This window comes from Spea bombifrons, chromosome 10 (assembly GCF_027358695.1).
Source record: "Spea bombifrons isolate aSpeBom1 chromosome 10, aSpeBom1.2.pri, whole genome shotgun sequence".
NCBI lineage: Eukaryota > Metazoa > Chordata > Amphibia > Anura > Pelobatidae > Spea > Spea bombifrons.
In genome coordinates this window covers 34,590,873-34,605,035 of record NC_071096.1, presented here as the reverse complement: position 1 = coordinate 34,605,035, position 14,163 = coordinate 34,590,873, and the positions used below count along the sequence as shown (strand labels likewise).

The following is a 14,163-nucleotide window of genomic DNA, read 5'->3' as shown; positions in this document are numbered from 1 at the left end:
ACACAGAATGGATGAGAGCAAAAACGTCTTGGAAATATTCCCCGTATATGTTGAATGGAACGCAGCCTAGAGCGGAACATTATTGTGACGGCCTGGTTAATCGGATCCCATCCATTTTCATAATAAGATCTTTGGCTGAGTTTCTCAGTAATGGAACACAGATGGAGAGGTGGTGTTCCTTGTCTCGGAGGTCACATTATTACTAGAAGCTAATATTATTTACAGCTATGCCTCGGTCTATAATAAGCATGATGCAGTTTAGCTACGCACGCTTTATAAACACAAGTGCGTCTGGCTTGGATACATTCTTCAGTTTAAGGGACGGTGCGTGGAAGTAAATAACAATTTCGGCTAGTCTTCCACTGGCTGAAACTACATGCTGGTGAGATAATTGCCACTTTCGGTGTTGTCAGTGATGTAACAGTAGGTTCAAACCATTAACAGAGAGTATATTTCTAAAATTGCTCTATGAAAGCATTAAAGCCGTGCAGAGGTGAAAAGTCCTTATCCTTAATCATCAGGTGGGAAACGAGTAGACAATTTGTATGGGAGTTACAAAGGTCGCTTGGGAAGTAAAAGCCGCCCTAGCTGCCTATAATACAAGCAGATACCTGGATCGTTGGGCTCTATGATATCCCGGCAGGACCCAACCCCATGCTGATAGGTCCAGTGTGATGGTGAAAGCATTGTCCAAAGACCCTAAGCTGTGAACTTTATGGCCTTTTTTCATTTATAACCTCATATCTACAACCATTCTTCCTGTACAGTTTGTTTAGATGACAGCTGGAGCCCGTGTGCTTATTTCTGTAAGTGGTTCATATCTAAAACACTAAACGTATCAGAGAACGGCAGAACTTAACGGCGGCCGTAGTTAGCGCTCCTTAGACTACATGAAGAGGAATCTGGCTTAGCTTGGAAGTTAAATAAATATTCTTATCAACCAAGGAAGCGGTGAAATGTTCAAGCCTGGTGCAGAATACTTACACCTTCGTAATGTGGTTCATCTTTAGAAATTAAAAGCAGACTTGGAACATACTAAATGGATCGGGGCTGCGTGCATGGCAAACACCAGGTAATGTGTTTATTGAATAATGGGGGAGGAAGTACTGATAAAAGACTTAAGCACCGTGTGGGACATTTCAAGGCTCTGGGCCCTCTGCTTTTGCACAATAACAAGATGTTTTTGTCTTGCGGCTTTTTCTAGATTGCCGTTCTCATCAGACTTGATAACTGGATGTCTAACTGTCTGGGCCAGTCTAGAATATAATGCAGTCACACACAACAATCATAACGCCTCGAAAAGTGCCCGGCGGAGAGTAAACGTATCGATTGACCTCTGTGTAATGATCTTTGGTAGTGTGTCTGCTGACATTAATATCCCCACACAATAGAATTGTCTAGTTCCAGTCCTACCGCCAAATGATGTTCTTTGTCAAGAGAAGTAACATGTTTCAGAAAAGATCATTTTCATGATCAATTTCATGACAGAGGAAAGAAAACGTCCCACGTCCAGTTGAATAGTTTCAGCTTGGTCATGGTTTGGAGAGCATGTTGTATTATTTAGCAAATGTTATTGTAAATCGTTAAATGTTGCAGTTAATATTTTCCTCTATTAATAATATTCCAATTCCTGCCATACCATAAACAAAACATCTAGAATTCATTCTGACGCAGCTCTGTTTTAATGCTGAACTAGTGTTACAATATTGACAGTTCTAATATTATATTATAATATATAAAAAAGCCAGCTGTATATTCCTGAGCCTCGCACGACTTCAGAGAGCTGACATTTAAGACACTCGACAGATAAGGGTTCTTGCATTTACCAGTACTTATAAAACATAAAGCCTTTGCATGCCGACTGCATTTGCTTATAGCAATATATATATATATACATATACATTGTTATTGATGGCATTTGAAAACTACACAGGAGCCAACAAGAAAGTGTGGAAGGAGATGTTGATCTCGAATGTGGAGATATTGATGTTTATAGGAAGAGATTATATGCTGCAAATGCAGAATTATCCACTCCAGTAAAGAAATAAATAATAGTGTTCTCCCATTTGGTATGGACTGAAGAGTATTATATATATATATATATAATACTCAAAGAATCTAAGCCTTCGAGGAAATTTAGTTTTTCTTGTAAGCTTTGTAAAGTTTCCAGTAACTGTCTGATGACAAGGAATCAGTGGGATATTATTCTCGCCTAGTATGAAGAATCACTCTTATGGATTCGTACCAAAGTTGTCTTTTGATGATTTCCAGCTCTGGGTTTTTAAAACCCCATACTGTGTCATTTTCTTTCCTCCTGACTAACCGAAGAATTATTTTGTAAATACTTCATTTCTGGTGCTGGGAGATGGAGAGATCTGATCATAAATTCCATCTCCGTAACCGCCATGAGTATTACAGCTAGTACAGAAAGCCATGTTATTTGGTTCCTAAGGAGAGGACAAACAGCATTAAAGAAACCGGTGAGGAATTTACTGTGATGTCAGCGGGGAAATGTGTGAGAACTGTATGCAAATTTCCCGCAAAGAAAAGTGCTCTTGATCTTCAGTAGCGCCGTCTTGGTCTGAGTATCCTCATGAGATCTTGTTATAAGAATCCCACTCTAGTGATTTTCTACTTTCTGTATCCCATCAAATCCTATGCTAGGTTTGACTTTCAAGAAGTTTTGATTTGAAACAGAAACTCTATTTTTTTTTTCTTGAACTATTGTAAGTGTAAACAACAGGTGTTTCACGTGATATAATGCTAATTAACACGCACTGGATTTTAAGATGAAATGGTAATTACGGCAATTCTGACAAGTAAATAAGAGGCAAGTAGAACTTATATTTAAAATATTGCCCATTGAACATAACTTTCACCTTAAGCACAATACGCATATTTTCTAGCATTCCTGTCAATACTTTATTTTGGTAAAAAGTGGCTACTTTTTTAAATAAAGGAGGTCACCATTGTTGGACTCCCCAGGACTGGCTCCTCAGGCTCTTCTTTTCCTGCTCTTTATAGTAGGCAGGAGGAGGTGTGGTCAAGACAGGGGGCAGGGCTAGCTGCACATTAGCCTATACTCAAAGCCGCTTGAAATGGGCGGGGTGGGAGGAGTAGGTGGAACCTGGGCATGGAGTGGGTGTGGCCAAATGCCACTCCCCCACTAGGAATTCTTCCTGCTATAGTTCTAACTGGACCTACTGAACCCATAGAACTTTCAAGTGTTCACACAGAATTCTAATTCAAAGCTGTTCCGAAGGATGTTTTCTGTGAGCTCATATAAATCAATAAATAATTCCTCTCTGTCACAAAGTCAAATAAAGATGACTTGGACAGGATTACACACCAAAATCACACTTATTTTGTGACTTCACAATCATTTATTTAGCAAATTGCACATAACAGACAATGGCGTACTAGTCCACAGGTCTTTTGTCAAGTCCATAATAGCCTCTAAATCACCAGCACCGAATGGATTACGGGAAATTCTCTTATCTAAAAGATCTCTGCTGATACTGTAGTTACTCCAGCATTTCTGCCACTGTGAACAGCTGACATACTCGCTGATACTGAACAGTTGCCCATTGATTTAGCCAATTAGAAAAAACAGCTGGCCTCCTTCAACCAGCCCCAAATGTGGCACGTCGGACGCCGTCAGATGTTCAGCCATAATGCACCTGGCAGCTACCCAGAAATTATTGTAACCTTAAATCGAGTCATTTGCTAATTCAGGTTTAGAAAGAACTAACCACACCAAGCCATCTATTTGTCAAATCCTTTCAACTTCAAATTGGCATGCGCAAGGAGGCTAATCTGCCGAAGAAACTGCAAATATATTTAATAGAAAAGTATTCACAAAAGACCCATACCTTGCTAATAATAAGGGTCTGGAAATTCTGTACACTTTCATTTTTCTATATAACTTTTGTACAGGATTATTATATTATTATATATTATATTTAATCTAAAATTATCATATAATTTGTATCTAGTGATATTATGTGTTATTTTCCGAGGCGCTTGGTCTATTGTGAACTGGCGTGTTTTAGCGTTAATCAGTTTATTTTCATTCTGGCAAATGATAAAATAAATTATTGGGGTGAAATATTCCTCTGGTTCCTATGGCTGTTGTTCCTATGGCTTGTTTACTACTACTGGTAATTCTCCTTAACCTGTCAAGCGTTTATACAAAAAAATTACATTAATATTAAGGGCCAACGGACATTTAATGGCAAAGAATCATTGCCCCCGGCGGTGACCTGAAATCAGTAGAGTTTTCAAAATGAAGCATTTTAATTAAGCAGCACAGGAACTCTAACAATGCAATAATGGCATGTATAGTCCTATATAAAAGTATGTTAGCATCAAAAGTATTCTGATACAACATGATATCCATCAACGAACAGAACAAAGGGTCAGTCATTAATTAGACGGCGAATTAAAGCTTTTCAGCGAGGGTCAAAGCACCCTTCATTCTGACATTTAAATCATTGCTTGGATACTTTGCACTTCAGTATGCAAAATGAATCACAAAATGCTTTTTTGTTAATTGCCTTCATTTTTCACGTGAGCTATTTGATTTATAGTCAATTAAAAATCCCCTGAAAAGCCACAAAATCGTGTTAAGGATAAACATGATTAATGCTACAGAACGACTGCTCCACATGTGGTGTGAATGGCCGCGGCTGTCAGCGTGGGCAAAGCCCCAACCCCTGCAAGTCCCGAAATCAAAGCGCTGGGGCTTTCAAGGAGAAGTCCGTCTTTGAGCTCTCCGCTTTCAGGCATAACTGGCTCAAACCACGCTTTGGTCTGCTGTAATTTGCATGAAATGACATGCTGTGCTCGGGAATATTAACGCAGAAACAAAAGCAACTTCATAAATCATCACGATTCCGAATTTTCTGCAGCATACAGAATATGTTTTAGGACGGATCCCCTGACCTTACCTAATACCTAGGGTATTGTATACACATTCAAAGTATTTGTTATACAGCTGTCACCTCTGCGGGCCACCAACCGATACGGATACCAACTGATACTGGGGCAGAATCAGGGTACTTGAAGCAGAAGAGAAAAACAACTGCTTGTCCCCAGCTTGGAATCCTCATTTTAAGGAACATTTTGTGATACCTCCTAGTGGACCAACATCCATAGAGTAAGAGGCAGAATCACATAAGCTGCCAAGAACTCAGAGGTCCTTCTTTTCCCTCTGAAAAGCATAAAGATAGAGTTGTATCGGTCACGTAGAGGATAGTCCAAGCAAGTGTCAGAGACACATAAAAGACCCCGAAGGTCACTTTACAGAGGGAAAAGAAAGACCTCTGAGTTCTTGGCAGCTTATGTGCTTCTTACTCTATGGATTTTGGTCTACTAAAAGGTATCACAAAATGTCCGTTACAAGACTTAAATGTCCTAAATATTGTAAAAATAACCTATGGAGTGCGGTTCATCTAACAGCTACGGGGAGACGTCCTGTCCAATGGCTCGTTAAACAGCTGCCCAAAACCAAAACCTCCGTGCAGTTTTAATGTTACTAGATCTCCAATGTATATTCATTGGGTTTTTTTTGCGAGGTTGCATTTTTTGCCATCATACAATGGAGATTCCCATTTATTGTACGTCCATCTATGAGGCATCTTTTTAAAAAAAAAACAAAAAAGAAAAAAACCAACAAGCAGCTTAAAGTCACTTTTGTAAAGATGCCTCATAGATTTAATCCTATAGCCGTGGGGGAGTCTCTAATCATATTTATATTAAACTGCAAAGTACCAGTAATATTGCAAAAGCCGCTGAACGGATTTTTATTTCAACATATTATGGATGTATCCTCAGCTAACAATACAATTTAAACCACTTTCGACAAATTTAACATTTCTATTTCAGAACGATATGAAGAATAAAACCCTACAGACCAATATTTGCGTCCTACTGGCGGCGCGAAGACCGAGGATGGAGATGCCTTTATGAAAAATATAATCCTATTTGCAGAAGAAAATAGGACTTTATTTAACTTTGAGATCTATCCAAACAGGTTTTTAAAAAATGTGCGCAATTATTACCTGCCTTTTACAAGCAAATAATCTATAGTAATTGAGTCACTTACAATCGTATTTGTGGAAATGTACATGTGTAGTTTTAATAAATCTGTTCTCTGCCTTTGTCATCGCTAATGACATTTGAAAACATCTCTGCTGGGTAAAGAGAAGTCTGCATTGTTCACATCCTTGATAAATATGTTTTTGAGCGCGCAGCAATGTTTATTGTAACAATGAAAAATATAACAAAAAGATAATATGAATGTCAGATAACCTTAAGCTAAATGAAGCTTTCATCAGAGGCATAGTCATCATAAAGTTTACATGGTAGAAGTTTGCAGAATAAATATGTCCATCTTTAAAGCTGATGGTGTCCAGGGATAAACTCTACTGACGATAAGCTCTTCACTGCCATAAGATACGTTTGCGAGCTATACTAGGACTCCATCCTCTTATTGCACTGTAACAATATGTCAATTAACTCATGGGATAGAAAGCCATGACAGTAACATCTATACATTAACCAACCCATTGGTGTCATGGTAATGTAGTTTGATGGCTTAAGCTTACATCTCTCTCTGTTTTCAGAATACTATAATGGATTACAACTATGGCTGCTTTGTGATCTGTCCCAGAATGCAATTCATTCGCTTCTTCTGTACATATAGTATGATTTCATTGAGAGAGAATGAAACTGAATGATCCTTAACTGAGACATAAACTGTCATTTTATGGTACGCTTCTAACCAGAAAAAAGAGCACTGCGATCGTTTTGTCCTACCGTTCAGAACGAGCTGGTCCTGGGTAAATTCGGGTGGCTGCTCCACGTAGAATATTTTCTGCTGGAATCCAGGGATGCACTCAATGTCATTTGCAATGGTGAATACCAGAACCTGTAGAAACAATACGAAATGTTTTAATCACAAAGTGCTGAGGAGTCGGACCCACTATTCTAGTATCTGGGAACCGGACACAAACACAATTATATCAAAGTTAGCTTTTGACCTGCCAAGATATCAAAGATTGCCTGAAGTCTTTAATCTCTATGCTGATCGCAGCTTGTGGTCAGATGTTCCCCGTTTCAATTTCCAGTGATTTTATTTTGGATTTTTTTTGTGTAAAATAAAAATAGCTCTAAAGTATTCGTGGAAAAACTAAAGTAGAATGCCGTGACATCATCAAAGTGCCACCTAACACAGCTTGTCAATGCCTTCTGCTAATATCATTAAAATGTATGTATAGTTTTGTTTTGTTTTGCTTGTCTGCCATAAAACAATAATAAATTGAGTGATAAATGAGTTTATTTTACAATTAATAATTTCGCAAGGCATGTAACGGAACAAATGAACTAGCAAATGAAGCGTTTTTTGACAAATGAAAAACGACAGGTGCGTAAGCTATATAGAAAAAAAATGATCTAAATTCCAAATTAAAAGGAGTCCGCTAATTAAGATTCCACACGGAGTGTTAATAACATTTGAAGACTTGAGCAGCTAAAATGGATTCACTTTTTTTTTTAAGATGTATCAAAAAAAAACAATTTTACTCCCATAATCAAGCTGGACGAAATGTGAGCTTCCTCTGGAAAACACTAACCGAGTCCCAGAACGGGCTGAAATGTGATGTGGGTATGGGGGTAAATCTTTCACGGGCGAGTGTTTGTGGAAAACTTGAAGGAAATACGCATGCAACAACTTTACTGAAAACCGTAAATGGATTGCGCCGGTATCCAAGGCTGACCTTGGAAAGCTAGGAGTAAGAACACGATATTAGATTGATTGCGTCTTTGTACGGCAGGCGAAACCTGGCCAAGGATTGGCAGCATCTTGTTACGGGAGGTCATCGAAACTAATTAAAATGTCACGGGCGCAATTATCTGAGAAGCAAGACTGCGCTGGCGGTCAGAATCCAAAACGCCTCACACGGTGGTGGCGTCAGTGATCTCCCGCTTAAACGTCAGTCATTCTTGATGAGCCTTTTGAGCTGATGGAACCATTTTTATGTTAAGCATCGGTGACATATTGTTTGTTAGATAGCACAACTGGCCTATTATTACCCAAACTGGAAATTAAAGTCCTAATATGACTTTACCTTTAGATTACTGACGTCACATTCTGTAGATTAGACTGCCATGTCCTGACCTTGATCGTATTAAGGGGTCCCTGTGAAATAATGTGTACGTTGACTATAGAGTTTGATTGCAATGATTTCCTGACACAACATGACAAATAGCCTTTGTTGGAAAATTCACGAGACTTAACGTATTATTATTATTAGGAAACATTGACAGAGGCCCTTTTTCACGGTGGGTCCCCATAGCGTGGAAGACAAAAATGTTTAATATAAGAAATGGTGAATTAGAAAGGATATTGAAAAAATAATAACTACGGTGTGGTACATTTTGTTTTTACTAGGAAATGCTTCTCTTTAATGAGAGGCTGATACAACGCAGGGTTTGTGAAAACATTTAAGAGAAGTAACAAGGCTAAACATGTATAAAAATAGGAATAATCATCACCTTGGAATCTTTTGCGAGCCAATTAAAGCACAATGATTATTGGAGGGGGTTTTGTTCTTCCCGTTTGGGTTATAACACAGTCTTAACGTGTTTTATTCAGCAGATATATTTGGAAGCTGCCAAAGAATTTGGCGTCGAGATGAAGGATGGGCGGAAAAGTGCGTTTAAAGCAAGCAGAGAGAACATCTGCGCGGCATAAAATAAGACAGATACATCGCCGAGTATACCGTAAATATCACGCGGATCCCTGCATATTCTGAGAGGATGTATATGTAAAAAATAGATATAAAATGGTCCTTTTTTCTCATCGCTATTTTTAAGTGGAGATTATGAAGAGAAGTGATGGATTCGTTACACTACGACCAATACTCATACGTCTCAATATTCAAACTTTCTTTGTAGACACCGGAGCAACTTAAAACCCCGTCCAAACATGTTGCTCATCCTTTGAACTCGGTACTACAAGTTCTGGAAAGGAACACTGAAATGTTACTGAGACTGAAAAAAAATAAGAAAAAAATGATCTAGAAATCAAAAAAGCTTTTAGAACAATTTGAAGCATTTCATAATTTGAATCCACTTTTCATTGTGCGGAGTGCGGTACAATTTGAGGAGCCTTCTATGGCCTTTTTATGTTATCATTTTAACCCTTTTAATGTCAGATAACTGAATCCAGACCTTGCTCGAAAGTCTATTTGCACCCATCCTGGTAGCCCAAAGGGTTAAGTGTTTGAACCGGAAAATGCCTCCATCCCGGTAAGCTAGCACTTTAAATCAATTGAAGAATAAAGAGAATACTTCAGCCTTTCATGTCATTTTGGAGATGATTAAAGGTTTTAATCAGACAATCGGTGACCGGTTGTAATTTAAGAGACTTGTTTTTGAAAATCATTACTAATCAAGTCTTCGTTTGGAAGTGACCTTTCGGAACATTTAATTACTTCTTCCCAATTAAAATACTGTAAATACTTACAATATTAAACACAGAGAATTTTAACATATATTTTGTGGCTTTAAAACACAACAGATACTCCGCATAGCACGGTTACAAACACATCTCCGCTGTCTGTATATTCAAAATCAGCATTTTTTGACTATATAACTATTTTACAAATCTAGGTTTGGCCATCTGGGAATGTCAAGGAGTAAACTGGGATAAGAGAAGTGCTTACGAGATGTAATTACCAAATCGTGAGGTGTGCCATCATAGCATAATGAAATTCACCCAAGTTGATGAGAAGTCCGGAAGAAAATGTGGGGGGGAGTCCTCTGCTCTATGTTCTGAAGTTTCAAGATGGAATCTGAACACCATGCCTGGCCCGAGAAATACATTGGCGTCATTACCCCCCAGATGTTGTCTCCCTCCGCATTGGACCTTGAGTATGCGTTTTCAGGATCTCATTTCTCATACACAGGTGGATTTCAGAAATAGGCGACTAAACATTTTTAGATGAAGCAAACAATTTCGTCTCAATGAAGGCCCAACATCAGCAGGTTTTGTCGGCAAGAAGAGCCAATATGTCCCTGCATAATGAATGCACTGTTTATGGGTGAGCACGATGACCCTATTTATGCATAAGGCCAAAAACGGTAACTTTTACTTTTATAATGGCCACTATGAAGCTGCAAAGTATTTCAATTAATGATACTTTGTACTTAAAACAGCAATTTGAAAAGGCATGGATTATCCCAAACGGGATGGTAGAGAATAGTTAACGCGCAGGCTGTATGTCACAGGATGATGTATGGAAGCCCTACAGCTGCAAAGCACAGACCTTGAGAGATCTTTATGGTAGGAAGTGGAAAGTGATTTCACAAATCTTAGCGTGGATACGGTCTGTGATTGTAAGTATATCGTTTTCTATCACATTCCTTCTCATTATTTTTCTTTGTTAGCCGACTGCCCATCAAGTATCCTGACCACAGGCACCACCGAATACCAGCTTTTCATGCGAAAGAAGATAAGACAAGGGAATAAGGAACAGCTCGGTAGTCATTACATATGCATAGGAACTGAAATTACACTTATTGTTTGGTCCCTTTTATTATTTCATACATATTTTATATTCCACTTACAACTATGAACCTACTGAAGTTCCCCAATGTACGACTCCTTTGTCTGGAACGCCATGGAAGTCTCTGCCTATGCAGAACCCTGAAGACTAGCTGTGGCATGTAACGTGATGGATTGTGGTGTCGGGGTTGGAGAACGAGACCTCCATTGTGTCTGTGTGGAGAAACTGGGCGTAGAGTCTTTAGGGAGAAGGCTGTGTTGTCAGCTTAACATCACCTATCATAATGATGACTAACCATGGAAAGGTTTTCTCTAGAGGACTGGCAGTGCCTTGCTATATAAATGATTTATATCAGTGCCTTATACAAACATTATACAAAATGTCATATACCGCAGGGGATCACAGACTACAAGGTCAGAAGTTCCGAAAACATACATAAAAGAAAAGCCAGGCATCCCATTTAGTGAAGAGTTTTGGGTTTTACAATGAGACAATATAGTGTTCCATCAAAGAAAGAAGAAGCATGTTGGTGAATCAAAGCATACTCATCATACATAATCAGAATATTACACCCAAAGATGTAGTCAGAGTAAAATCGTTCTGAAATGTTGTGGATTGTATGTATACATTAGTTTATGTCATGAGACATGAATTGGAAAGTAAGAAGACAAGACCAAGGATGAAATAAATCTGAGGCTTTACACCTGATAAAAATGGGCAGACTAAATGGAAGGAATGGTTTTTATCTGCTGTCAAACTCTATGTTAATATAAATTCAAAAAAGTCCATCATTTTGTACTTGTAGGCAGGCTACGAGATGTGTCAGAGCTCTCGCAGAGGTAACACACACGTTTAATTAATCAAGCTCAGGGTTACGGATCCAATTTAAGCTCTTCTTTAACAAGGAACTCCAAATGATAATTTCTTTGTACGTAACCTAGCTTTCTGGCCCAGGTACATGAAAGGTATAATTTGCTACTTGAGGTAGCAATTGATAATCTGGAGGACAGCTTTATTTCTGACTGTGCAGGACTCGAGGCGCTCAAATGTTTAATAACTTCTGCTGTTCCAACGGAAACACAGATCTGATGAGCGTAGAGAATAAATTCACTGCGCTGTATGTTGCACGATGGCTCCTACCACTAAGAAACTGGGAGTTTGGGTTTCCTCCGGCTATATCGAATGGCAGCTGGTTTTAATATAGTAATACTGAAAGGCTCGATGTTTGTCAACACTTGCAAAAAACGTTAATTCGACAATAAATAATGTTTAGTGTTTTTAGGGTTTGCGATACTCCATTCAGAGCTCTGGTTTATAAACATACAATTTCCCATCATCTTCTTACGTCTTTGTTCATTGTCTCTTTTTAAATCTATGTAATCTTTTAGTTATCTGTTGCAGAACTCAGAGGGAGAGGAGGATGCGTCAGACTTAAGCCATAGACCCCCCCCCCAACATAACGTGCTTTGTCTTCTATCTTAAATTGGTCTCTGTGGGTATAAATAAAACATTTTGGGGTTTTTTTTTACATCAAATTCATTTAACCCACCTTTGCCCAGCCCGGGTGTTGTAATGGTCTGTGTTGATCTGAATTTGTTACCGAGCCACCATTAGGCCATTTGGTTTTCTTCACAGAGCTGGCCATTGCCTACCTACCCTGAACGCCCAGGTCCTACCTAAATCTACATACGGAAATGTTGCTGGTTGATATAGTTTGATATGTAATTGGTTAATTCCCTGTTTACAATAAACCCGTGACTTTGAACTGTTAGTTACTAAGTAGACAATCATGCACTTAAAGCGTTCTTTATAGAGAGCTGTCAAGTGTGCTCCGCATCCTACTGCAGCGATCTCCCGTAGCCTTCGCGCTAATGGAAGAAATTGAGGAATTGCCAAATCGCTCTAAAATGGTTTTATTAATTTGATGCAAATGGCATCACCCAGGTGCTGAACTCAGATCTGAGTGATTTGCTTCTCTCATTATCATGCGCTTCTGGCCTGTTCCCTACTTGGCTACGCCTGGCGAGGGAGAAAAAAAGCGTATTAGCTGCAAGATCTGCAAGTTTATTCCAAATTCACAAAACTACTGGCAGTAGCATCTATTATGAAAACAAGTGGCAGACAGCACTCGCAAAATTAGGTGTTATTTAATGCAAATATCTTGTTCTGCTCCCTGGGTACTTAGATTATGGATGGCGGAGAATGCAAGCGTTCCTTCTGGTTAATAGTACGGAAAAACTAATTATTACCTACCGTACATAAGGTTCCGCAAATGGTTGTATTTGTCACTTCTCATATTCCGAGCTGTCATTAGTTTTAGTTAAAATGCATTTTGTCGGGGGGTGGTTAATGTTTCGGTTTGCTAAATGGCAACACTTAATTATGAAATGCCGCTTATTCCTATATGAATCCATATTTAAGCTCATTATTGTTACAGAATATTCAAGGCTAGCTAAGGGTTTTATACTCCTTCACAGCCGATACAAGGGCACTTGGCACATCACGTGTCATGTCTGATTCTACATTTGGGAATACATGCTATACACGCCTGGTGAGATGGGAATACAGATATGCTACCTATTGAGCTCATTTATAACCCAGGATAATACAACCCCTATTAAAGTTATTCTATACAAGCAAACCTAGTCCTTACACCAAAGCTGTTGGCTTTCATTCAAAACACAGTATGATTAACCCAGAAGCACGTACTGCATCTATGTACGATCTTACGTGCCCGTCAGAAACCACAGTAATCCTTATCCTAAAGGCAGGTTCAGCCACCGCCATCCCAAACTGCACCGGCTGGAAATAATCCACACTTGTACATGGATGCTCGCTACGTGCTGGTCTGTTACGGGAAGACGTTCTTTAAGCAGAGATACTTTGCAGCAGAAATATCTATAAATGCTATTGACCACTCAATAAGAGGTTGATATTTCACTTCAGTCGATAGCAGGAAGAGCAGAAAGGTAAATGGCGTGAATTGGAAGCTTACACTAGGCGTGCTCTCTGCCCCGGATCCCCGAGCGCTTAAATCAAGTTTCAGAAGGTAAGAATCAAACGGTGCTCCGGCAAACTGTTTGAATTGTGAACTTTACTATTGTTGGAAACACTTCTTAACATGAGGTCACCGCTATTATAAGCCGTACACCTGGCACCGAGAACACGTCTCTCCTCTCTCATCTTATCCACGCTTTATCTTCTTCATGTTTCTAGAGATATTAAAAAGTATCAGCGGAAATGCTCTTGTGTCTGAGATATGACTTGAGTCTCGCGATTTTACCTTCTGTCAGCCTATATTTATTGGTTAAATATTCCCATCTTCTGGAAGCTTTCACAGACTGATGCCCTGGCGCTCTCTGGCCACCGAGTACTATCCATCTTGTCTTTGGTTCCATCGCTCAAACGCTGTCCAGAAATTAATATACTTTACGGTGAACTTTGGGAAAAAAGCTCAATGAATCAACGCAGGGGGAATTCTCCGGTTGTCGTTCTGTTCTTTTGCTACGGATTAATATCTGAAACCTGAGCAATGATTTAAATGAACATAGGAAGCGCGTGCAGAGACAGGCATGACTCCCGTACAAGCCGG

The 14,163-nt window shown here is 39.1% G+C and overlaps 1 protein-coding gene across 2 annotated transcripts in view; it reads right to left on the bottom strand.

The window, feature by feature from the left end:
• Positions 1-14,163, bottom strand: part of CDH13 (cadherin 13) — a 160,158-nt gene that overhangs the window by 113,758 nt on the left and 32,237 nt on the right. For both annotated transcript variants that reach the window (XM_053448414.1, XM_053448413.1), the window contains exon 2: positions 6,820-6,931. In XM_053448414.1, coding sequence (XP_053304389.1) covers positions 6,820-6,931 — 112 coding nt within the window. The remainder of the gene's footprint in view (positions 1-6,819; positions 6,932-14,163) is intronic.